The sequence below is a fragment of the Antennarius striatus genome, chromosome 14, assembly GCF_040054535.1.
Source record: "Antennarius striatus isolate MH-2024 chromosome 14, ASM4005453v1, whole genome shotgun sequence".
Lineage (NCBI taxonomy): Eukaryota > Metazoa > Chordata > Actinopteri > Lophiiformes > Antennariidae > Antennarius > Antennarius striatus.
In genome coordinates, this window is record NC_090789.1 from 4,146,024 (window position 1) to 4,169,167 (window position 23,144).

Here is a 23,144-nt window from a genome sequence, read left to right on the forward strand (position 1 = left end):
TTTCTCCTCTCTCTGCTTCCTCCTTGGATGTCTGACCTCATCCTCCGTTGCCAGGTTGTACGTAAACTCGACTGCAGCTAAGCTGTGAGGTCAAAGAGGCTCTCAGTGGAGACGGTTTGCGCTTTAGCGCCCCCAGCTGGTCATGAATTGAACTGCACGAAGGGGAGCAGGAGCAATGGCTCAGAGTTTATTTTATATTCATTAAAAATAACAGTAAAAATTTTTTTAAAAAGCCAAATTCCTCTACTAAAAAATTCCTGCAATAAATTTTCTTTTAAGTTGTATTTTACAAAAACAATTTGAATGTTTTTTGATGTAATATGTAGCATTGGATGATTAGCTGTATTTTAAGATTATATAATGAAAAAGTGGAGCTTGTATAATATTTTATATAGTGATCATATGTTTTGTATGCAATATTCAAAAATATAAAATAACTGTGGCAATTTAAAATTTGGCCTTTGCACCATTTAAAAACATTTAAACAAATAAAAAAAGGGCTAATGTACATGGAAATTATCGCTGTTCTGAGGTGAAAGACTGTTTTTTGTGATTCATCAGAAAAAAGAGTCACTCAAAGCCAGTTTTCATTCACTGGACCCCAAATCTTTATTGACCACTGCTTGCTCACAAAGATATATGTGGAGAGGGGGAAACACACAGATGGACAGAGGAGAAAAAGAGAGAGGCAGGCGGGAGAGTGGCTGTCTGGGATGTCGTCGTGACAACCGCTACACACTGTCATTTGTTGTCTTTACTTCACCGGGTCAATATCACATGCCACAAACATTCACTTATCTACCCGCACTTTCTGAAATACACACACACACACGCACACACACACATACAGTCACACATCTACAGGCCTATCATGCGTGTGTGACGGCAGGGTTCAACCTCAGGCTTCATCGCTCCATGTTACAAACTGTTAATACACCTTTATACAGATGACAATACTGTGTTCATGACTCATTGTTGCAGCAATTCCTGTTATGGCTTCAAAATCTTCCCTATGGCAACCGTGCCGTGGCTTTTCCAGCGTCTTTGAGTGAAGCGCGATGATTCCAGCAGGCGCTGATGATGTTGAGCACTATTCTGACCTCTATATGAGGGAGAAAACTGGTTTTATTTGTAGTTTCTCCGGTGTAAGAGTCTAAATCTGGTCTTGGATGGAGGTTTTCAGCCTCCACAATTCTCCAGATGCGCTTTAACCTTAGTTGTGTTATGTGAAGTGTGACTGGAGGCTTCTTTCTGAGGAATATAAGAAGCTCATGAAGGTTATGTGAGCTCCCCAGTAACGGACGAAGACAGTTAAGTGAGCTGCAGCCGAGCTCTGTGCTATGATAGGCTGAAAACCTGCCCGTGTGAAGAGCATGTGAGTGCCTCTACGGTATATATATGAAGGTATGTGGAGAGATGAAGAGGTTGCAGATGGAAGGGATGAAGATGAGGATGAGCTCCTTAAATGCTGTAGTGTTCTCCTGTGGTACAGTCACCATCTAGCTCACAGGAGTGGATGTGCAGCGATTGCCTGCAGTCCCCACTGAGGGCACACTGCCCCTTCCCCCCCCCCCCCATCCGCCAACTTTCCTGCAAACTTTCCTCCACTAAATGGAATGCTGACATAAACTGGATGGAAAATCACTCATCCAAATCTGTTCTCGGATCTGCGGGGGGGTCAAATGAGTAAGCATCGCTCAAAAAAAAAAAAAAAAAAAAGGGGCGGGGGGGGGAAGGCGCCAGGATGCAGGCCTGGTGGGGGACTCAGCCAATCACAGCAAACATCAGCTAACTGGCAAACTCACAACAAACACCTACGCCTGAAAAAGATCCTCAGGCTGAAATGAACCAACATAAAAATGGAATTACACCCATATATATGTAAGAAGAGCCAACTGATATAGAAAAAAAAATGGCACACTGCAATCAATACTTCTGCTCGTATCGTACTGTATATAACAAAAAAAGAAGTATTTACATAAACCGTTACCCACTGGCGCTTGTCAATCGGAATTTTTTTTTATTTTTTTACTTTTATTCACATTTGAAACTGAGCAAAAACATTCTTTTTTTTTTTATTTTGGAGAAGAGTGGGCGGGAGACATTAATGGGTTTTTTTTCTGTTTTTGTTATTGTTGTTAATTTTTTTTGTTTCTTTGTGGTTGTTGTTGGTTTTTTGTTGGGTTTTTTTTTTTTCCACCCCAACCCCATTGAAACCTCCCACCGTCTCGGGTAGTTTCATAGTAGTATGGGGGAATATGGCGGGGAAGAGGGGGGTGGAGAGGTGGGGAAGAGATGGAGAGAGAGAGGGGGGGTGTTCCTCAGGGTCAGGTTGGCAATTGGAGGTTTTTTTTGGGGGTGGGGGGGTGTAGAACCTGCTGCGACTTCTCACGCTGTCACCTCCTCTTTCAACTCCTTGTTCCTGCGCACCTCCTGAGCGTGCCTCTCCTGGAAAAACACACACATTGACATTGACTTGTTTTTCTCGTCCGTCCCCCCCACACCTCTTCTCTTTCATCAAATCCTAGAAGGTAGAAACAGGTATGAATCTGTGCCTCCACTCCTCACCTTCTCCTGCAGGCGCTCCATCAGGGCGGACAGGTAGGCCAGCCGGTTCTCCTCGTTCTGCTCCATCTTCATCTGGAGTTTCTCCTCGGCCATCCGACTGAAGTTGCTGTTCTCCTCCATGGCCTTCAGCAGGACGTCGCGCTCATGCTCCCGCTTCTCCGCCAGGACCTGGAGCACCTGCGCCTCCTGGGACTGGAGGAGGAAGAGAAAAGGTCGATAATGAGGTACAGATTCACTGACTGTCGTTCTGTCTTTGGATTCAAGCGTGAGTCAGGAGCGGTAAATCCAATCACACACTTATTTATGTAGTAGTTCATGACTCCAAAGAATTTCCCGCTTGTCCGCCGTCATCCGTTCCCGAAACAAGCCATAAAACACTCGCTGGTGATCAGTAGAAGCTGTGATATCGATCCTGTGATTGATTTGTTGACATGTGACCGGCTGTGCGAGTGGTTCGACTGGTCGTATTGATTTTTGAGTTAATAAGATGCAGGATTTAGTTTCTGCAGCTGGATGGGATTTTTTTTTTTTTTTTTTTTCGGGGGGAGTCAGTGTGAAGCACAACTTTAAAGGAATTCAAATTGTTCAAATATATTATTAGTAAAAAAATGTAAATTCTTTGATTTGAGTTGGTCTCGTCACATCTTTTTGTGACTCGGTTAAAACAACTGGGAGACGTACTCTCCTCCGGTCCTCTGCCGCCTCCAGCTTCTTCTGGATGTCCTCCAGGGACAGATCCCTCTTCGGGGGGTTGGTGATGCAGTGGGAGACATCCGACACGGGGGAGGGCGGCTTCAGGATGACCTCGAAGGCCTGCCCCGAAGCCCGTTTATTAATGGGTTTGATGTCCATGTCTGCGTAGAAAAACACGCATAAAAATCTTTCGTTGTCTCTGACAGACGTTTGGTGAAATTCTTTTGCCTTCCACCTACCTTCAAAGTCCCCCATGATGTTTTTGTTGTTCTCCGGGTACAGACAGGAGCAGATGAGCGAGAAAACCGAGATCTCCTTCATCTTCTCTTTGTAAGCTGTGGAGGGACGGTGTTATAACATGTTTATTACCTCTAAAACACATCCACACACTGACCTACTAACACACAAAAAGATAAAACCTCATTAGTCTATTTCCACGTTGGAGGGCCTTGATATAACAACCCACACTTCGGATGATAATTATTCATTAATAAAACCCCATGGAGCTCTGGGATTTGTAGTCATATTGTAGTCTTTGTTTTAACGGAGGCTCCATGGGAGCAGGATGGATGTGTCCTTACTTGGCCTAATTTCCACGACAGCCAAGCAAAGATAACACAATCCCCACAGGATCCTCCACACCTCATTAGATATGCATTTCATTCCAGTCTATTATTTATGAACGTAGCCAAACCAACGCCCTCCTGTTCTCAGCCGTTTTTAAGAAAAACACAGAAAACACCGAGCAGCAACACAGACCGGCTTCAGATTTTTAAGTTAGGATGTTTTGTTTTTTTTAGCTGTCATCTTATCACATGGATCATAGTCGAGGGTCAACCTTATCTGCGGTGACGTGACCTTCAACCTTTGGTTCATTTCATCATCCAAAGGTTAATAACACAGACGCATTATTGAACCACATCTCCTGCAGTCAGAATGCTCAAAAGGGAGGTGAAAAAAGAGCTGCAAGGGGTAGAAAATGACAAACAAATACAAAAACAACCTTGTCTAACCTTGATTTCTTTCTTATTCGTGTGTTTTTGGCAGCTACTGCTTTATAATACGAGTCCAGAGTTCAGTAACGGTCCCTCAGGGGAGCGCTGCAGAAATATGTGCTAACACTGCAGCTTGTGAAATATTTTACAACAGATTGCTGTGCTATGTCAAGGTACAGCCCCCCCCCCAGTGAGGACGTTTGCATTGTGGCTGCCACATCGTGTCACAATCCATCCCCCGGCGGGTCTGCAGGGATGAAGTTTGCCTCATTGATCCGTGATTGGCTGCAGGACACAGAGGCGAAACGAGAAATGGCACGTATTGAAGGAGTGTTGATCCAAAAACCTCTTCATGTTCAACCTCAACATGTTCTAGTCTCTCCTGCCCCCCCCCCCCGCCCCCCCGCCCATGCAGACGGGCAGACGCCACAGTAATGTGATTAACTCTCAGATGGAGCTCTCACTATACTCTCTGATGGGCTTGTTAACCCCCGTCCCTTGAGGAGGAAGAGGGGAAGAAGCATTGTCAGGGTGCAACATCACCCCTGCGGGGGTGAGATGAGGTGATGGAGGACGATGGAGCCATGTTTGGCGGTGTGGGTGGGGCTTGAGTGTCGTGGTGACACCCGGGCTGTGATTTAAACAGACAGACAGGAGGATTAAAACCCAGCAAAGGGAGTCGGATCCCAGTGGGGGCCCCCCAGCTGCCACCGGCTCAGCCTCCATAGATCAGCCAGCTCAGGTGGATGGCAGCACTTTAATGTCTAATTAGCAAACTGCAGCATTTCTGCTGACAGGAGTGATGGTCGTGGTGGTGGGGGGTGGCGTAGTTGGGGGGCGTTGAGTGTATATGTCAAGACCCAAACAACCATTTCTCCTCGCCGACAGCCGGAGACGCAGTCAACACTTCACTGGAGCAGCTAATTTGGGTTAAGTGCTAATGGAGTCGATCGGGGGCGGGGGTGAGGTGGGGGGGGGGGTTCTTTAGTTATTTTAACGTTCAGCTCATCATCTTAAACTCAAATATGTCCCATTTATTGTGATATATATGAATAAAAAGCAGCTCATCCTCACGTTTGAAGATCTAGAACTACTAAAAATATGGAATTTTTATTAAAAAAACAACAAAAACAATCATCCTTGCATTTGGTTTTATTTAAGTGATTAATGTTGGTTTTACATCAGTCTGCTCTCTATAACTCTGAGCTGATGAGATTTCTCTTTTATATCCCTAATGAAAAATATATGAGCTTCTCTATGCTGCAAAAAAAAATAAAAAAAAATTAAATTGCTGCTTTATTTGCCCTCAGAGAAAAAGCAGCAATAAGATCCTTCCCAGTGGAGTGGGTAGATAAAGAAAGCAGAAAACCTCCAAACATCAACATCGGTGCAGAGATATCGGCTTCTTTTAAGACCGGCTGACTCAGATTATTCTGTCAATCTGAGAGATAGGAAATTATTTCAGGAGCTGAAACCTGTTTAATGCTCCCAATCCTCTCCTGGAGACCGTTCGGACCGCAAAGATGCATCGAGCACACGGCGCTTCCTCTGTCAATCAATCATCAATCAACCACAGAGCACAGATCATCAATATCCCCAGTAGCACGCTGCTGTATTATCTGTCTCCATCCCACTCCCTCATCCTCCCTCCGTGGTTCTGCTGCCCCTCCTGGGAGAGTCGATGCAAACCACCACACCTCTGTTTGGCCTTCATTGTTCTCCCTCCTCCTTCCTGAAGGTCTAACCCCCACCATGAGAATAAAACCTGATGGATCTTAAGACTTTGTGCTCTGCTGACTGGGATGTGAGCAAACCTCCCATTCAGACAGATTGTGACCGTGTTTATCGCTGTCATTTCTGCCCTCTTGGTTCCCATAACCCTGCAGAACGGGCCTTCACGTCTGTGTTTGGCTCATTTGGGCCATTTACAGCAGAACCACCTGGCAGCAATAGAATGGCAAAATTGCAAAGGTCTTACTGAAGCAAAATGGCATTTAAATGAAGCATTATTGCACCGGGGCGACTGAGGGCCACACCAGCAATTTGAAATAGGACAAACGTGTTGCTGGCTGGGTTTTGGGGTTGTTTTTCAAGCCATGTTGCTCATCTCAGCTTCCTGAGGTGGACGGAAAACTCTTGTTTTTGTCTGAAAATCGTTACAAAATCGGAATATTTTTGGTTTATTATCATCCAAATTGGATATGTTGACTTTTAAGCACATTTGTGAGAATGGGATAGCCGAATTTGGACTTTTTTTTTATTGATTCGCTGGAAACGCGATGTCACCTGACAAGCTTTTGTTTCTGTATTGATTTTAAGGAAACGGCTGAGGGGCCACGCCCAATTGGATACGACAAGTGCGCACGATAAGGATCGAGAAAAGTGCTGAGAGGCCTGACCACATGAGGGAGTGGTTGTGAGCGTGACGCTTGTAGCATCTGTCCAGCTTGAGCTCTCAAAACAAAAAATTTTTTTTTTTTTAAATTCACGTTTATCCCTCGTCATACGACTAGGATGAAGTAGTGAAATATTTACAGCTGACATGAACTCTATGACCCAAGTGGGCGCTGACTGGCGTGATGACACAACTGTCTGCTCCCCGCCCTTCAGGTTCAGCCTGTCGCCCGCATCCCTCATCTGAGGAGATGGGGAGGAAAGAAAAGGTGGAGGAGGAGGAAGAGGAGGAGGAGGAGAGGGGCTGAGCTGCCACAGACACCAGGACCCCTACGGCTGTCTGTCTGCATGCCTGTCCATCCATCAGGTGCCTAGTCACCGAAAAAAAGGAGCAGCCTATACCCCAGACTGGAATCAAGTATTACAGCCAACTTTAAAAAAATAAGCCAAATTCATTTATTTTAATATATTTAATAAAAATATCTATTTGTAAATTCTAAAGTTGACAAAAACAAGACACTGCATATGCAACAACACTCTCAGTAGTAGGTATACTCAACACAGTTATCATTATTATCATGGCCTCATAATAATAAATAACAGACGACAATGTCTTTCATCACCAGTTATTAATTCTATTCTGTATAAATTCTTTCCTCGACTGCAAAGCAATTCAGGAGAAGGATGCTCCCCCCCCCCCTTCTCTCTCTCTCTCTCTCTCTCTCTCTCTCTCTCTCTCTCTCTCTCTCTCTCTTAGCGGTCACCCACAAATTCGCTTCAGCGACGGACCAGTATTTTTTTTTTTAAATTATTATTCTTTTTTTAAAGAGACTTGTCACGGTAGAAATATTAACACCCTGGAGAGCGGCTGGTTCGCTTTGTGGGGACGGGAGATGTTGGGTGGGGTCGCTGGCGCTGCATTATGCCGCACGGCTCTGAGTCAGGCAATAAGGGCAGGTGCGTCAAAACGCTGCTGTGTGGTGAAAATATGAAAAATCACCTTCCTTCCATCGATCAGCAGTTAATCAATTCTATTTAATCCTCTTGATTTATTCTGATTTTTTTTTTTTAAAAACAATGTGCGTCACTGATTTGGCAAAGTCATCCCACCCCATATTAATCAGAAGCAATTTGTTTTTGGATCCAAACAATACGCCACAAAAATGACCCAAAAAATTAAAGGATGTGAATTTAAAAAAAAGCAGATTTAATCGTTTAAACTTAATTTCATGCTGAAGAGTTTGGCCGCTCCCTCTCTTCAAACCTCAGCATCCTTTTGTGCCATGGGTGTCGACACAGCCTCACGGCATCCTTAGAAGAAATAAATCTAAATATTGAGTAGAAAACTCACCGATTGCGGTTTTAGCCATGTCTGGGCGGTGGTGTCGGTTCGGGTGGACTGGAGGAGGATGCTCCGGGTGCTGGATGCTATCTCGGGTTGAAGGTACTGCTGGTAAGGCACTGAGTCAGCAGAGACGGGGGCTGCCGGTGCGCCTGGTGGTCTGCAGTGAGGAGGGTCAAGTCCGCGGGAAAAACCCAGAAGGCAACCGGAAAACCTAAACGGATCTTTCAGAATAAAATATTTTATTTCCTTTTTATTTTGCAAGATGTGAAAACAAACGGAGGCACGAGTTACTTCACCTGTGAGGATGTTTTCTAGTTAATTAGGCCAAAAATTACCTGACATTTTATCTTCAATATCGATTTATTGTTGATCAATGTTTTGAAAATAAACATGAATTGCAACCCTGGTGTTACAGTGGGGTGCAGAACTTTAAATTAAAAGCTCCGTAGGGACTATGCGTGTTCATCGCAAACAACTACTAACTTTTGTTACTAAAAGTGCGATTTAAAAAGGTGTAATTTAGTTTTATTTACTCAATAAAACATTAATTTATCCAGCCACTCTTACATGTGCACCTAGAGCTTTTGGTGTTTTAGTGGGGGGGGGGGGTTGCGCTTTTCTCGCAATTTACTTTATTTTGAAAGGAGTAATAGGAAATCCTGATATATGACGGGACTATCTTGACACTGTGCCAGTGATGAGCGTTTATGTGTCAAGCATTTTGGAGACCAGCATCTTTGAACGCCCCCTTTAAACCATAAGGCATGAAAATGCAGCATCCACTCATCCTGGAGGGTTTGGACCTTCACTTTATTGTCTGTGGGGCTGAAAGAGAAAGAATGACTCTTACATAATCAAACTTAGTACATTTTATTTCAACATTTTTAAAAAAAAATGTATTTACTGTTGTGATCCCCAAAGGGAAATTAGGGAAAATTTCATTGAGTTTAACAATGTATATGTGTTGCCATTCATGCAGAAAAAGAATCACAAAACCTATTTTATTGACACCGAAAAAGAATGATAATGCATTTACATAAATGACTGGAGTTATACCACTTATCGCTTCTCAGTAGAGGCAGATAATACAGTCACCACCAGGGGGCACCAAACTTCACTTTATATGGGCCTGTGAATTGAATGAAAACATTTTCGTCTCCGGTGTAATTCATGGGCCTCTAGTGGTTTCATGAAGTGATATTTTCTAAATTGTGAGCACAAATGTTTAAATCAAGGGATTAAGGTCACATATTACGCACGGAAGTTATCATCTCTTCTCCTGTCTGTGCTTCTTGACACTTGCACATGAAGATCTGCACATAAGAAGGAGTATAATGTACATTTAAATCTAGAGTATAGTTTGTTTTATGACGTCAAACTTTATGCTTCAGGGAACATAAAAATATTGTATAGCTGTTATTTATTTTTACTTTTGACATGCAATCTTCTGAACAAAGGGTGATGCAGTAGGAGCCACATACGACAGGCTTCATCAAATTACAAATATTGACCAGGGAGAGGCTTCTACTCCTACATCTCAAATTCCACCGTGCAAGAACAGACACATAATCTGCAACTTCCTTTTCTATTGTTGTAATCTCAGCTCCATTTAGATTCGATTTCACTTCGTCTAATCTTTTCTCTTCAGGATTTTCTTTGTAGTAGAGACCATTGAGATGAAACTGGAAGAGACCTCATTTCTTCATAAGAATTTTAAATAAGGACAACCCTCAAGCGACTCTTCATGTGGGGAATTTTTTTTCATTGTGCTTTATTGTCATGCAAATTAAATTTTGCATGGCTTGGTTACATAATGCAACTGACACCTGTGTGGAAAGAACACACTGAACATTTTGGAAGCCTTTGAAAACTTGCGCACACACTGAGAAAGCTGCGAATTTAATGCTTATTAGCAAATGTGGCCAGACTTAAATCTTAGTGAAATATAATCACACATAGGACGTGTTACAGAACAAGCCAAACATCTTTCATTTGCTGTCTAAATTAATACACCCAGTTGCAACCCACACCTACTGAAACCGGACATGCATCTTATCAAGAGGAACATGCTTGCACAGATAGCAGAGCTGTTATAGACTGTTTATTATCTGATCCACACAGGGCTGGCAGTCACACACAAGGTTTGTTTAATTTTCTTATTCCTACATTACACAGAAATTATTATAATCAGGAGTACAGAAGGTAAAGTGTGTAATTACGATTGCCTACATCTGTCTGATAAGCGTGTGTGTGTGTGTGCGTGTGTGTGTGTGCGTGTTTGAACTACAGCATCCGCCTCTCCGGGTGGGCGGGGCCAGGCATCATATGGATGAGGGGGCGGAGCCAGAGGAAGATGTTAACTAGCTTAAAGTTAGTCTGATGTCTGCGGCCCTCCACATGTGATGCTACATATACAGCGGAGGGATCAATACCACACATCAGAAGGTAATTATTGTCTCGTTGGATTTTTTTTTTTGTTGATTTTTTTTCCAAATGATCACATTATTCTCCGAGAGGAAACGTTTCCACTCGAATCCGTGTAGCCATCGGCAGTATATCAAATAACCTAGCTTATCGGGGTCGTTAGCAAACAAATTAAACGGCATCATGTCGGCATCGTTGTGTGACTTCTCCGTGGGCTGCGTCACAGCACAGTAACAGTATGTTAAAACAGTACTGCATGTTAAAACGGTACGTTTAAAAAGATTCCGGTGTTAGCCTGTTAGGAATCCTTCGAGCGTTGAAACACGATGCTTTTATCCCCCATTAACTCGGCTTAATTTGGAGTTTTTACTGCAGGCCAGGGTTAAAAAGGTTTGCTGCCAATTAATTCGTGTGCCGTGTTAATCATTAACGCCGGAATGACGGCATTTCTACGGGGTCGTGGAGTAAGCGGGTTGTTTGACCGAAAACTTCAAATCTGGATTTTTCCGACAATGTTTGTCAAGTTGAGAAACTGGCCGTGAAGTAGTCCGCGTTCACGGTCCGATTGTGTTTGTGAGTTCTCAAAGTGTAAACTTGACTCGGAAGAAGTTTAAACTTCTTCTTTTGAACTCTAGCCGTCATAATAATTCATTCACTCACTCTACAAACACGTTTGAATCATTTTTAGTTTGTGATTGTTGTAGAACAGTTATTTTTTTTTGTCTTTTTGAGATTGTGAACGAGGTTTCCTGAACGCACCAGCCAGGTAGGCGCCCTCGTCATAATGTACTCAGTGTTTTATCGCCTAATACATTTTTATGTTTACCTCAACTCTGACATAGATTAACACACACTGCTGCACTGATCTCTTATGACTGGGAACAAAAGTTCAACAAAACATCCAACATCTAATTTAAGTTTATTTTGTGTGTGCAGATGTTCCATGTGAACCAAGTCATGAGAACTTCATGACAAACTGGGGCGTTGTAATTAAAATATAACAATCATAAAATGAAATAGCAGAACATAAATGAGCTTTTGGCGCTAAGAAACAAAAGTGCATGTGAGTCATGTCGGTATTTGGATGTCTGGATTACATTCCAACACAAGTTCTTAGCCAAAGAATATCAACCACAAAATCCACATTGGTTAATTTTTGCCTCCAGCTCATGTTCATTCATTCATTCAACATATTGCTGTCAGTGTGAGGAGACGGACAGAAAGCAGCGTCCTCCACCTGCTGTTTCTTGGGAGTGTTCTGCTTGTGACACATTCCGTTTGCGATCAGCGAAACAAGAGCGTTGTGGTTCGCCGACATTCTTATTTGCATTGTAAATACTACAACTGCCAATGGTCGTAGTAAAATTTAGCGACATTTTCTGAAGGTCTGGTGTCTGAGTTCTTCCATTGTCATCAATCAAGTTTCAATCAAGTTTTATTTATATAGCACTTAATCATGGCAGCAGACATTTAACACGTTTCATGCATTTCATGTTCACACAGCACAACCTGTATTCCCTGCAGACGTGGGTTTGCATTAATGGGCCTTTGTTGCGCCGGTGTAAGCATGTTGATGCGCTGAAACAGGTTCCCCAGAGAGAAACCTCACCACAAATCTGGTCACGCACTGCATAAGCCTGCGTCCTTCTAGAGGTGTGTGTGGGTAAATGTGTGTGTGTGTGGGGTGGGGGGGGGTAGCACACAAACTCATTCTGCTTTTACTCTCCCTCAGCTTAGGCTTCATTTATTTTCTTGAAACCAATTCCAAGACGCTGTCAAAAACTGGAATGAATTCGAATCTCCTCCTCTGTCAGTCGCAGTTTATTAAAATAATTCTGACTGACGAGCTGTTGGGGGTGGCGTTTTAGGCAGACGTGTGTTTGTTTGTTTTTTAATCAGACGCAGGAACGTTTAATTGTCTCCTGTTTTCTTAAAACAGATTATCCCAGTTTACCGATAAATTGTTTCTCGGATTCAACAATGACTGTTTGAGACCGACATAATGTCACCCTGCCAGTGACACTCCCACCCCCCTTTTTTTTTTTCATTATCTTGCCGACTCCTCCTTGTTTTTTCGTTTTTTTAAATGTCACTCTTCTTGTTTCACCTCATCTCAGTTTCGTAGCGCTGCCAAGAAGCAGAACACCATCCCTCCCTGTCGCTCGTCCGCTTGCAGCCTGAAGGCTGTGTGTCCGTCAGAATGGTCGCCGAGGCCGACTCAGCGTCTCAAGGCAGCGCCATGCAGCTGAAGCAGTCCATTTCCCTCCTGCACGGGGTCTGCCTCATCGTGGGAAACATGATCGGTTCTGGCATCTTCATCTCGCCTAAGGTAAGACATCTCCTTCACCAAGTCGTTGTTTTAAATGCTCATTTCTGTGCTGTTTTTTTTCTTCAGTGCTTACTTTATTGCCTATTTCCTTCCCACAGGGGGTTTTGATGTACACCGGCTCATTCGGACTCTCTCTGATCGTCTGGGCTGTCGGAGGGATATTTTCTGTCTTCGGAGCGTTATGCTACGCCGAGCTGGGCACCACCATCCGTAAATCTGGAGCCTCCTATGCCTACATCTTGGAGGCTTTTGGGGGTTTCTGGGCTTTTATTCGGTATGCGATTATTTTGCTCTCTCATTATTTCTAGAAACAAGACACAACAGACTCAATAATTATACTGCATGTCTGCTCCTTGGTGTTAAGGAAGTGTCTTGTGGGTTCGTTAAGGTTTGGCCCGCAAGAATATGGTTGTGACGAACAGGAATAGCTTGGGGCGGACATAAATTAACAACCCGTCCTGCCCCCTCTGCTCCAGGCTGTGGACGTCGCTGCTGATCGTGGAGCCAGCTTGTCAGGCAGTGATTGCCCTGACCTTCTCCAGCTACCTGGTCCAGCCGTTCTACCGTACCTGTGTGGCCCCCTATCACGCCGTCCGGCTCATCGCCGCCGTCATCATATGTAAGACTCTCTCTCTTAGCCCGCCTCCCTCACCCTAGCTGCCGGCTATGAGAGTACCAGAGGCTGAGGGCGTGTTTAACTCAAGTTTAACTATTGCACATGTGTCAAACTTGAGGCCCGGGTTCCAAATATGTCCCGCCACATCATTTTATGTGGCCCGCAAGAGCATAAAGAGCCAGAGTGTCTAATCATAAAAAAGGTCAAAAGTGTGCTTTGACCAAAACTGCATTTCTCACAATGCAGCAGTTAAGCCCATTTTAACTTTGACAAAACCTTTTTGAACAAAATTAAAAGTCTTGACTTATGTTTGATGTTATTTTTCTGTATTCATTTGAATAGTTTGGTCCTTGATTGATGGAGTTCTGTGGGTTTAATAATTAAAAAGATTTATGACAGAGAAACATTAAATATTTAAGAGTAATTACATTTATTTTACATTACATTGAGTTACATTTAGTTACATTTATGTTACATCTGGCCCTTTAAGGACAGCCGCTATGTTGATGTGGCCCTCAGGTGAAAATGAGTTTGACACCCCTGAGCTGCTGGATAGTTTAGACTCCAATTTGGTTCCAAGAAAAAAGTAACGGAGCAACCATTCAGGCCTGAACTTGCTTTTTTTGTTTTGGTATTTTCTGGAGGTAGATGTGTGAATCTGATAGTGGAGGGAGGAACTGAAGTAAGAACAAAACAATCAGGGATCATAATTGAGAACCCATGTGGCAGAATCGGAATCATTCAGATGATGGCTGACCATCTAAAGTTCTTTAGTGCTCATCTCAAAGCCTTCAGATGTTATCAGCTGTCAGGTTTTTGGTTCATCATCCAGTAAAAACTTTTTTTTTTTGTGTTCTTTTTCAGGTATACTGACTTTTGTGAACTGCATGAAAGTCAAATGGGGCGCCATCCTTCAGGTCATTTCCACCGTCGCCAAGGTGATAGCTCTCATCGTCATCGTAATAACCGGACTGGTTAAACTGGGACAAGGTGAGGCCTCCTGTTTGGAACATGTTCCATTTTTACTGCTGCGGTTCTGAGGACCAGGGATGTGTTGAACCCGTGCCAAGCATCGGCACGCTTTCCCCTCCAGCAATACTGGCAGACAGGAGAAACATCTGTCGCTAATATTTAATGAGCTCCTCTGACAACCAAGTACAGTATTTTCAGCACTATAAGGCCCACTTAAAAGCCTTTAATTTTCTCAAAAACTGACTGCCTTATATATGAAAAAAGTTTTAAAATAAGCCATTCATTGAAGGTGCGCCCCTATAATCCAGTGCGCCTTATAGTGTGGAAAATACTGTAATCCACTTTGGATTCATCTCTGTTTCCGTCCCGTAGGTTTTAACCAGAACTTCGAGGACTCGTTTAAAGGCTCCAAGCTGAACCCGGGTGACATGGCCCTGGCCTTCTATTCCGCCCTCTATTCTTACTCTGGCTGGGACACGCTAAACTTCATCACAGAAGAGATCAAAAACCCAGAGAGGTATGAGATCTGGTATTTTAGTCTTTTTTTTGTGAACTTCTTTTGTTTATGAATTCCATTTCAGCAAGAAAAAGAAAGAAAAAGAAATCAACTTTATTGATCCTCCGTAGGGGAAATAATTTAAGACAAGCGGGAGCAGAATTCCATGTCGTAATGTTGCTGCTTAACTAATAAGAGTTTGTTGACAATGCGAAGACAAATACAAAAACCTTCACCTTGGGATAAATGGGGCCAGACTGGAAGGCCAGTCATGACATTGATTCTTCTCCCTGTGGTTGTCTAGAGTTTAAAATTAATTTAAAAACAAACAACTGAAACAAACAACATCCTGAAGCCTGTAGAATGGGGTAGAACCCAGTGATCATGTCAAGGTTTCAAGATGGAGGAATAGCTACGTAATCTGAGTTTACCGATGGCAATGATGTGTTCTGTACTCATCGTTGCCATTTTGCACACGTCTAACGATCCGTTTGTTTTGGACAGTCTTGATCTTTGACCCTCTAATCCTGAATCTTCAGTAAATGTCAAACATCTCTGTGCTGTAGTTGAATAATAACCACTTTTCTCCTGTTTCCATGCAGAAACCTGCCCTTGTCCATCGCTATTTCCATGCCTCTTGTCACTGTGATCTACATTTTGACCAACATTGCTTATTATGTGGTCATGGACTTTGACCAGGTGCTGAGCAGCGAAGCCGTTGCTGTGGTGAGTACCTGGAGATCACGGTTTGGATGTCAGCACGTCATGGTGACAAAAAACCTCTAGATTACCAGCAGCTGTCCTCTTGAAGGGTGAAGTTTCCTGATTTGGCAGTCCAACCGGTTTAGCAATCTGAAGTTATCAGAGAAACACGGAGAAGAAAGGAGGGCAGCGTTGTTAGAGTTTGAAAGTCCACTAACTTAACACTCACATGGAGCCTTTTTCTATTCAGAATGGTGTTCCTGTCAGGTCGTATCGCACGCATCCTAATGATCCCCCCACAGGCGCGCACACACACAAACACACTCCGCTGGGACTCCACAGGACACGTGCAGACAGCGTCTGCTCAGCCTCATTGTGACTCCGGGTTTCGATCCGTCCTTCGTCTCTTTTGGTCTGGCTGGAAGCCACTAGTGTCTGGTTTGCCCGCCCTCAACGTGTGATTATCAGTGACCGTCGAGTCGAGATGACAACAGGAACCTCATTTAGCTAAAGAGGTTAGCGACCCGCAGAGGAACAGGGGGAAGTTGGTGATGTGATTACTTCAGTGGGGGAGGAAGAGGAGCTCGGTTCTGTTCGTGTTTGTATTTGATAATAATTATTCAGTCTGATCTGGTTTGGCAAATCTTCAATTAAATCTAGTAGACAAACTACCTGTGGGGGGGGGGGCATTGTCAAATCTTCTGTCACTAAATATTATTGAAATATACATATACAAATTTGCTTACCTGCTACTTCCGCACCGATGTGAGCACGTCTTGGCTGGATGTCTCCCACATCTTTGTCGTATGTCTCCCCAGACGTTTGCCGACGAGGTGCTGGGCTGGGGTCGATGGCTGATCCCTCTGTCTGTGGCTATTTCCTGCTACGGGAGCCTCAACTCTTCCATCATCGCCGCCTCCAGGTCAGAACCAGCACACGCCGAGTCTTTCTGATCAGCTTAGTTCACAATGTCCTCATTGTTCAATCAAATCCTATTTTGCCTATAAATTTGATCTGTGAGATTAAATCATGTGTTCACGATTCCCCCCACCCCCTCTCCCTTTGCAGGTTGTTTTTTGTTGGATCCAGAGAAGGCCACCTTCCTAACGTCCTTTGCATGATCCACATTCAGCGTTACACCCCAATTCCTGCCCTGCTTTTCAATGTTGGTACCGTATTCTGTAGGTTTTCAAATTAAAATGTATTTGTTTGTTGTAGTTTTAGTCGGATGCTCGTGTTTCCGATGCCCGCTTGTCACCACATTCAAACTACGTGTGTCTGTGTGTGTGTCGTCTCCCGTTTTCAGGGTGCCATGTCTTTGCTGTACCTCTCAGTACCGGATGTGTTCCAGTTGATCAACTACTTCAGTTTTAACTATTGGTTGTTTATCGGCTTGTCAATCGCCAGTCAGATATACCTTCGCTTCAAGGCTCCAGACCTGCACCGGCCTGTGAAGGTAAAATATTCATGCCAGCATGATTACTGACCGCATAATGTATGCTTCCAGGCTCACATTAATTTCTTTGTTAGTTAAACAGGAAATTGAAGGGATGCGAGCTGAAGTTGAGATAAGCCAACAAAAGCACTTATGAATATTCACCATGGGAATGACCGCACTGCGTAATAAACAGTCACTTGACTTGAATTTTTTGTATAAATGCTAGAATTACTTCTATTCACCTGTTGAAGCAGTTGGATAAAACACAATTGTCACATTTTCGGGGGTAAATTTTCAACTTCTTCCACAAGTGAAGTTCTGTTCAGCCGGTTTAGCAGCATCTGGAGTGCAAATTAACAGTTTGTCTCCTTTGTATGATGATGAATGATTGGATTTACATTGTTGGGGTGAGATGGAATGAAGAACACAATGGAAAAATTATTACAGTATTTTCCGCTCTATAAGGTGCACTGGACTATAAGGCGCACCCTCAATAATGTGTTTGTTTTATAATTTATTTAATTTATACGGCGCACCAGATTATATGGCGCACACAATACAAATAAAACTTGTTTGATAAACTGCAGCGGCTGTAGTTGCGCAATCCGTCCACTAGATAGAGCCGCTCTGCTCAGGCAGTCATGATTGCATTCATGACTTCCTGACTACCTTCGAATGGCCCCTATTGCTATGTCAATAAACCATTCTGAGCCTCATCAAGGAAACCTGATCACTTGATCACTTTGCCATCTTAGAAAGAAGTCAACCCGCATTTTAAAAAAACCTGACATTAAAAACTGGTTAAATTCATTACGAGTGCAGTCAGTGCAAACAGAGCGGATTATTTCCTAATCTGAAGTTCAAAGCAGATATTTAAGCTCTGATGTTCATCTTCGTTTATTAATTAAATATCGTTTCGATCTATCGGCAGTCCAGTCGGAGGTGAGGTGCAGCTATTTGCTGCTGTGTGTCCTAAACAATTTTTTAACTAGTTTTTAATGTCAGGCTGATAATTTACTGGCAAATATGACGCTGTTTTACTCCTAGAACTGACTTTAACGTCGGTGTCTCACCGCCGTGAATCTCACCACACGTCGCTGCAGACAGAATAAACAAACCTGAATGCGTCCCTCCGCCACCCGCCCAGAGCTATCAACCACATTTGTAAATCAATTGCTGCACACCCGTTGGCACCTTTGTCTAGCAGTGACTGCTCTTGAAATTTCAGAAAAGGCTGGAAGTTCAGCTTTGAGGGTCTTTCATTCACCTTTATGCCAGTTTCTCCATGTGTTTCCACAGACTAATAGAATGGACCGTCACTAGATTCCAGCACAATGGCATTTTTAAGACCAATTAAGTTTAAAGTGGGTTATTTCCGATGCCAAATAGTTAGGAAACACTGAGATCAGTCAGTCAGTCAAACTTTATTAATAGAATTGTTTAAAGTTCCGTATGTTTTGCTACGTAATCACCGGTGCTCCTACAGTCTGCTCGACCGTCTGAGAGCAGCTCAGTCAGAGCCGGGACTTCGGTGACGCCCCTTGACTACCGTTGTCAGGGGGCGTGGGCCCGAGTGCCTTGTGAGGGGGCTCCTCTGGTGGGGGAGTGCGGCATGACTGGCGGCCAGACTGCTGGCATTTTTTCAATGATCACGTTTTTAACCAATATTAATATGAATATGAATCCATTTATAAGACGCACCGGATTATAAGGCGCACTACGGGTTTATCAGAACATTTTACACTTTTCGGTGCGCCTTATAGCGCAGAAAATACGGTAACTGCAATTATTAATCTATGACCACAATTTCCAGATCATTAGAGCTTGGATTTGCCAAACTGTTTGCCACCGTTGTTAAGGTGTGAAACACTATAAATATCTTTATATTTGCATCAGAACTAATAAAAATAAATACTTCACAACCAGTCCTTCTGCTTTCCATCAACCAGTCAGTGTGGCGTTTGGTGGTAATACGACACCAGAGCGTCGCTGGTCGTCCACAGCCCTCAGCTAATATATTGACAGTAAACAAAGAGCGTTATGTAAGTTTTACCTGAAGCTTCTTTACCCGTCAACAGAGCCCCAATCGCAGGCCTGCCCAACTTTTTATCAGTGGCTTCAGAAACCGGTCCTGACATCGACGATGATGTTTTCAATCCGACCGCTCGACTACAAATCAGTTAACTGGATTTTCTTTACCATAAAAGTGACTGCGCTGCAAGCTGACCGAGCAATTTCAGAGCCATTAGAGCCACAATTACATCAGCGCGGGATAATCGAATGATATTTGAATTTGTTAATCTAATCCTTGTGTTTCAACCTTCATCTTTATTCCCTCCCTACCTTATCCCCCCAACCCCCCATCTGTGCAGCTGTCCTTGTTCTTCCCCATCGTCTACTGTCTATGCAGCGTGTTCCTGGTCGTCGTTCCTCTCTACAGCGATACCATCAACTCTCTGGTGGGGATTGCAGTGGCGCTGTCCGGCGCACCAGTTTACTACTTGTGCTTCCACCTCCCGCCAAGCTCCAGACCGGCCTTCCTCAGAAAAATCCTCAGTAAGAGAATTTTAAAAATGTTCTTTCTTTTTTTTTTTTTTTTTTTTTTGCTAAAATCATTTCGATTTGACATTTAGATCCCGAGACAAACGGTTATGAAAGAATGTGTTGAACACGTGAAAATTAATCTGCTTAGTGGTGTTAAGAGCAGAGAGGTTGAGATTAGTGTTTCCAGTAGCAAACATCATGGAAGTGTTTAACCCTTGCCGTTCAGGAGCAACTTTACAGTAGATGTTTAACATGAAGCTTCAGGCTGTTTGTGTTTCAAAATCAACACTATTAAATGGATTTTCTTTCTTTTTCTGCAGGTAGTTTATCTATTTACACTCAAAAGCTGTGCATGTGCTGCATGGCCTCTCCTGACATCGATCTGGACAATTTAGACCCAGAAAAGTTGGATTGAGGGAGCAGCGAAGAATTCACATCGAACACTGTGAGGAGGAAAAGGAGGAACGGACGCAAAGGAAACCCGATCTGCTGACAATCAGGATGGAAGAAACGTGGGGGAAGGAGCTCATCACACCTCTACCATACAAACACACAAGCAGTCACCGCACAGATTACCACCACAGAGCTTGCAGCTGCACAACGTAATGCTGCAGTTTTCACCGCACCTTCACATTCGACCTGCAACTTACATGGATGAAGAAAGCTGCCTGGAACCCCATGGATGACGCAGCAGCAAATGGGAATTATCACCAGGAGATCCGGAGGAAAGCGATGACAGCTTGTTCATCCCGACTCTTACGGCTTATTATGTTATGTTCTTATTGGAGCATTCAGGGACCCAAGGATCTTTTTATTTTTTTTATTTTTTAGTTGTTGTTGTTGGAAAGCTTTGACGCAACGGATCCTGTGACGGTTGTTGTAGTTTAGCTAGAGATTATTCACAGAAGTGCTGTCGTGTCTCGCTGTTAGCACAAACGTGTCGTGATGTGTCAGCGATGAACCCGCTATAACCGCAGATCCACCGCCGTAAAGCTCTTGCTAGTCACTGTTGTTAACTTCTGGGTCCAAGCTAAATCCTAAATGTTTTTTTTCTATTTCAGTTCTTTCTTTTATCCATATACTCACACATTTCTGCTGGAGTGTGACCAACCCTCAGAATGAAACCCGCTGGAGTGCGCACTGACATCTCTCTTGTTTTAGTTCTTTGCAGTACAGTTGGAATATTTTACGTGATGTTTGCCTTTTTATTGCATCACCAGTTTATTCCGCATCAGTAACCAGACGTCTTAACTTCTTAGCTGGTAGCACAGCGAACTTTAGCGAACTGTATCTTTGCAGTTTTACACAGATTATAAAGGAGTCGTATCGGTGGTGTTTGTGATGTTTGAACTATTCGTGCCTTCCGTGAGTGACGTTTGCCAAAGGCTTCGGCCGATGTAGCTTCGGTGTGTTTAGCACAATCGTAACCATACGCTGTGAGATTTGCCAAATGTTTTTTTTTTTTTTTGTTATTTGTTTGAGGTTCTCATTTGCTGTCGGTTAGAAATATTCAGGAGGTTGGTAGAACATCTGTGGCCTACAGCTCTTCCTCAACACCAGCCTACTAAAGCACACAGATGTGTCTGATGTTACTGGACTGGAGCTGAAGTGTGTGTGTGTGTGTGTGTGTGTGTGTATGTTCATGAATTTACTATGTATCTCCAGTAAGTACATTTTAAATGTTTCTATATGTTATCAGGTTATATATCTATATACACAGACACAAAGCTTTAATGTTATATAATGTTCCAAATATGGGCCTTTTTTTCGTAGAACGGTCTTAAAGTACTTGAATATAAATGGTTTGTTTTTTTTGGACAGACCAAATATTAGTACATTCTGTTCAGTGGAAGAATTATTGTTTACCTGGACAGCGGTAGTTTGAATAAAGTTGGAAACCAAAATTTCTTTATTTCTTGCAGACATTTCTTATTTTTGTCACTTTAAATATTTGCAGAAAATGAATCGGGATTATTAATCGGATGAGTTCCCGGCCAGAACACACTCATTTTGGTGTTTTAAATGTCATTTGTGTTGTTGGTGTGTGCTCACACACAGAGACAGGCCGTGTCTTGACGGGCTTCTTTGCAGCAGCCTCAGGTGGTGTGCTGAGCCCCGCCTCCTGTCCATCCATCACCTTGCCTCCCTGGTTTGGAGGGGGTGGGGTGGGGGGGTGCAACTAACAGGCATCACATTTCAGCAGAATGTGCACCATTCGCTGTAGATGCTGACCATCGATAGTGTGTTTGTTCCTGGGGAAGAGTCTTGCCTCTGTCCCTCCCCAGGACCAAGAGAGTTGGGTTCCACTGAGTCATGAATTAAAGATGACGCGGCGGATGGGACGGGGAACTGAAGCCGAGCGCCTCAGCAGCTGATGTCACATCTCACTGAAGAGGCTGAAGGTTCTGGCTGCTGGGGAAGAACCCGCCACCGCTGATGCCCAGCGGGGAGGATCTGTCCTGGGGAGGGAGATGCTGCTGCTCACTGATGGCTGAATGGGCCTCACACACCGGCACCGGCTTGGCATCATGGAGCTGCCTCGACGCCTGAAGTGGACACGAAAGCGACCCTGGAGGCCCCATGTCAGCCGCAGGGAGTTCAACCGTAAGTGGATCGACTGAGAGGATTAGCCGTTGCTTGTTCCTACATTCAAGTCTGACCACTAACATTTATTCTCTGGAGAAGGGCTGTCTTTCTGGCTCTTACTTTGTTTCTTTAAGAGACCATCCGGGCCTCCTGGTAATTGTCTAAGTGCTGCTTTAAACCTGAGAAGCTGGCAGTGAAGTCATCGTCCTCCTCGAGTCAGGTGTTGTTAGTGATTCATGCAGAATGTGTGTGGTTGTGCTTTCCAACACTGTACAGATTTTACTTGCACATTTAAATACTAAAGATCCCATATTTTAAATTAATTATATGACTTGGCAAGTGGTTATGCCTTTTTTCCCCCCACCAAGCAGGCACCATTAAATCCCCCGAGGTGGGTTGTTGTGCTGGGAAATATCTCTGTTGTGGAGAAAAATGATTCCCCATGCTGTAAACCTAAACGTAAAACTAGTTGTGCCTTTAAGCAACACATCTTATGTCTTCTGTTGCAATGCATCATGGGAGGAATCTGTCAGAACAGCAGACATCAGGAGGAATGTCTCCACACTCAGCAGTCACAGGATGCTTGTGTGAATATTGATGAAAGTGTAGGAGCGGCACAATCTCCTCCCGAAGAGTTTTGAAAATGTGACCAATCAGTTTTGATCAATGCATTCAGAAAAGATTCAAAATAATAAAATATCCCTTAGAAATGAAGGAGGAGCAAGCATCCTTTTTTAAATTACAGCCATTAGGTTGTATCATTGGATTTCTGGCTGTTCCCATTTGTCTGCCTTTTTCAAACCGTCTGCAGCAGCAATGCATCAAACAGGAACCACTGAGGCTGAACGTTATTGATTATTTCCCCGGGAGCTGACTTTGATAGTCATTTTTCACTGCTGATCACCTCGGTATTTATTCATGAACAAATTGTTTATGCTTGTTTGATTTACAGAAGACTTCTGCGTCAAATCACTGCATTTGGCATTTTACTCTGGACACCTTTCGATATGATGTGATTATAATGCAGTGACTTCATCAATGT

At 43.5% G+C, this 23,144-nt stretch overlaps 2 protein-coding genes across 4 annotated transcripts; one reads left to right on the forward strand and one right to left on the reverse strand.

Moving 5' to 3' along the window:
* Window positions 1-590: 590 nt before the first annotated feature.
* Window positions 591-8,147, reverse strand: stmn2b (stathmin 2b). Of its 2 annotated transcripts, XM_068332922.1 has the most exons (5): window positions 8,002-8,147; window positions 3,501-3,596; window positions 3,250-3,422; window positions 2,569-2,760; window positions 591-2,448 (listed from the first exon to the last, which is right to left on the reverse strand). In XM_068332922.1, the coding sequence occupies exons 1-5, from the start codon at window positions 8,018-8,020 to the stop codon at window positions 2,389-2,391; spliced, it is 540 nt and encodes a 179-aa protein (XP_068189023.1). In that variant the 5' UTR covers window positions 8,021-8,147; the 3' UTR covers window positions 591-2,388. The 2 variants fall into 2 exon arrangements, with proteins under 2 accessions (XP_068189023.1, XP_068189022.1); XM_068332921.1 differs by having other exon boundaries at window positions 3,250-3,596.
* A 1,890-nt stretch (window positions 8,148-10,037) lies between these two features.
* Window positions 10,038-21,417, forward strand: si:dkeyp-120h9.1 (Y+L amino acid transporter 2-like). 2 transcript variants are annotated; one of them, XM_068333126.1, is made up of 14 exons: window positions 10,038-10,136; window positions 10,285-10,440; window positions 11,923-12,072; window positions 12,537-12,748; window positions 12,847-13,022; window positions 13,225-13,367; window positions 14,229-14,354; window positions 14,709-14,853; window positions 15,435-15,558; window positions 16,353-16,456; window positions 16,603-16,699; window positions 16,841-16,990; window positions 19,345-19,528; window positions 19,837-21,417. In XM_068333126.1, exons 4-14 carry the CDS (start codon window positions 12,620-12,622, stop codon window positions 19,929-19,931), a joined length of 1,473 nt encoding a protein of 490 aa, XP_068189227.1. In that variant the 5' UTR covers window positions 10,038-10,136; window positions 10,285-10,440; window positions 11,923-12,072; window positions 12,537-12,619; the 3' UTR covers window positions 19,932-21,417. The 2 variants fall into 2 exon arrangements, with proteins under 2 accessions (XP_068189227.1, XP_068189226.1); XM_068333125.1 differs by lacking the exon at window positions 11,923-12,072 and having other exon boundaries at window positions 10,039-10,136.
* Window positions 21,418-23,144: the final 1,727 nt, after the last annotated feature.

Bases quoted from the DNA above. Each gene is read 5' to 3' on its own strand.
- stmn2b (XM_068332921.1), bottom strand. The intron at 2,761-3,249 runs GTACGTCTCCCA...TTCCTCCTCCAG, and splicing joins CGGCAGAGGACCGGAGGAGA to TCCCAGGAGGCGCAGGTGCT. The intron at 2,449-2,568 runs GTGAGGAGTGGA...GTGTTTTTCCAG, and splicing joins TGGAGCGCCTGCAGGAGAAG to GAGAGGCACGCTCAGGAGGT.
- si:dkeyp-120h9.1 (XM_068333126.1), top strand. From the start codon at position 12,620: ATGGTCGCCGAGGCCGACTCAGCGTCTCAAGGCAGCGCCATGCAGCTG. The intron at 12,749-12,846 runs GTAAGACATCTC...TCCTTCCCACAG, and splicing joins GCATCTTCATCTCGCCTAAG to GGGGTTTTGATGTACACCGG. The intron at 15,559-16,352 runs GTGAGTACCTGG...ATGTCTCCCCAG, and splicing joins GCAGCGAAGCCGTTGCTGTG to ACGTTTGCCGACGAGGTGCT.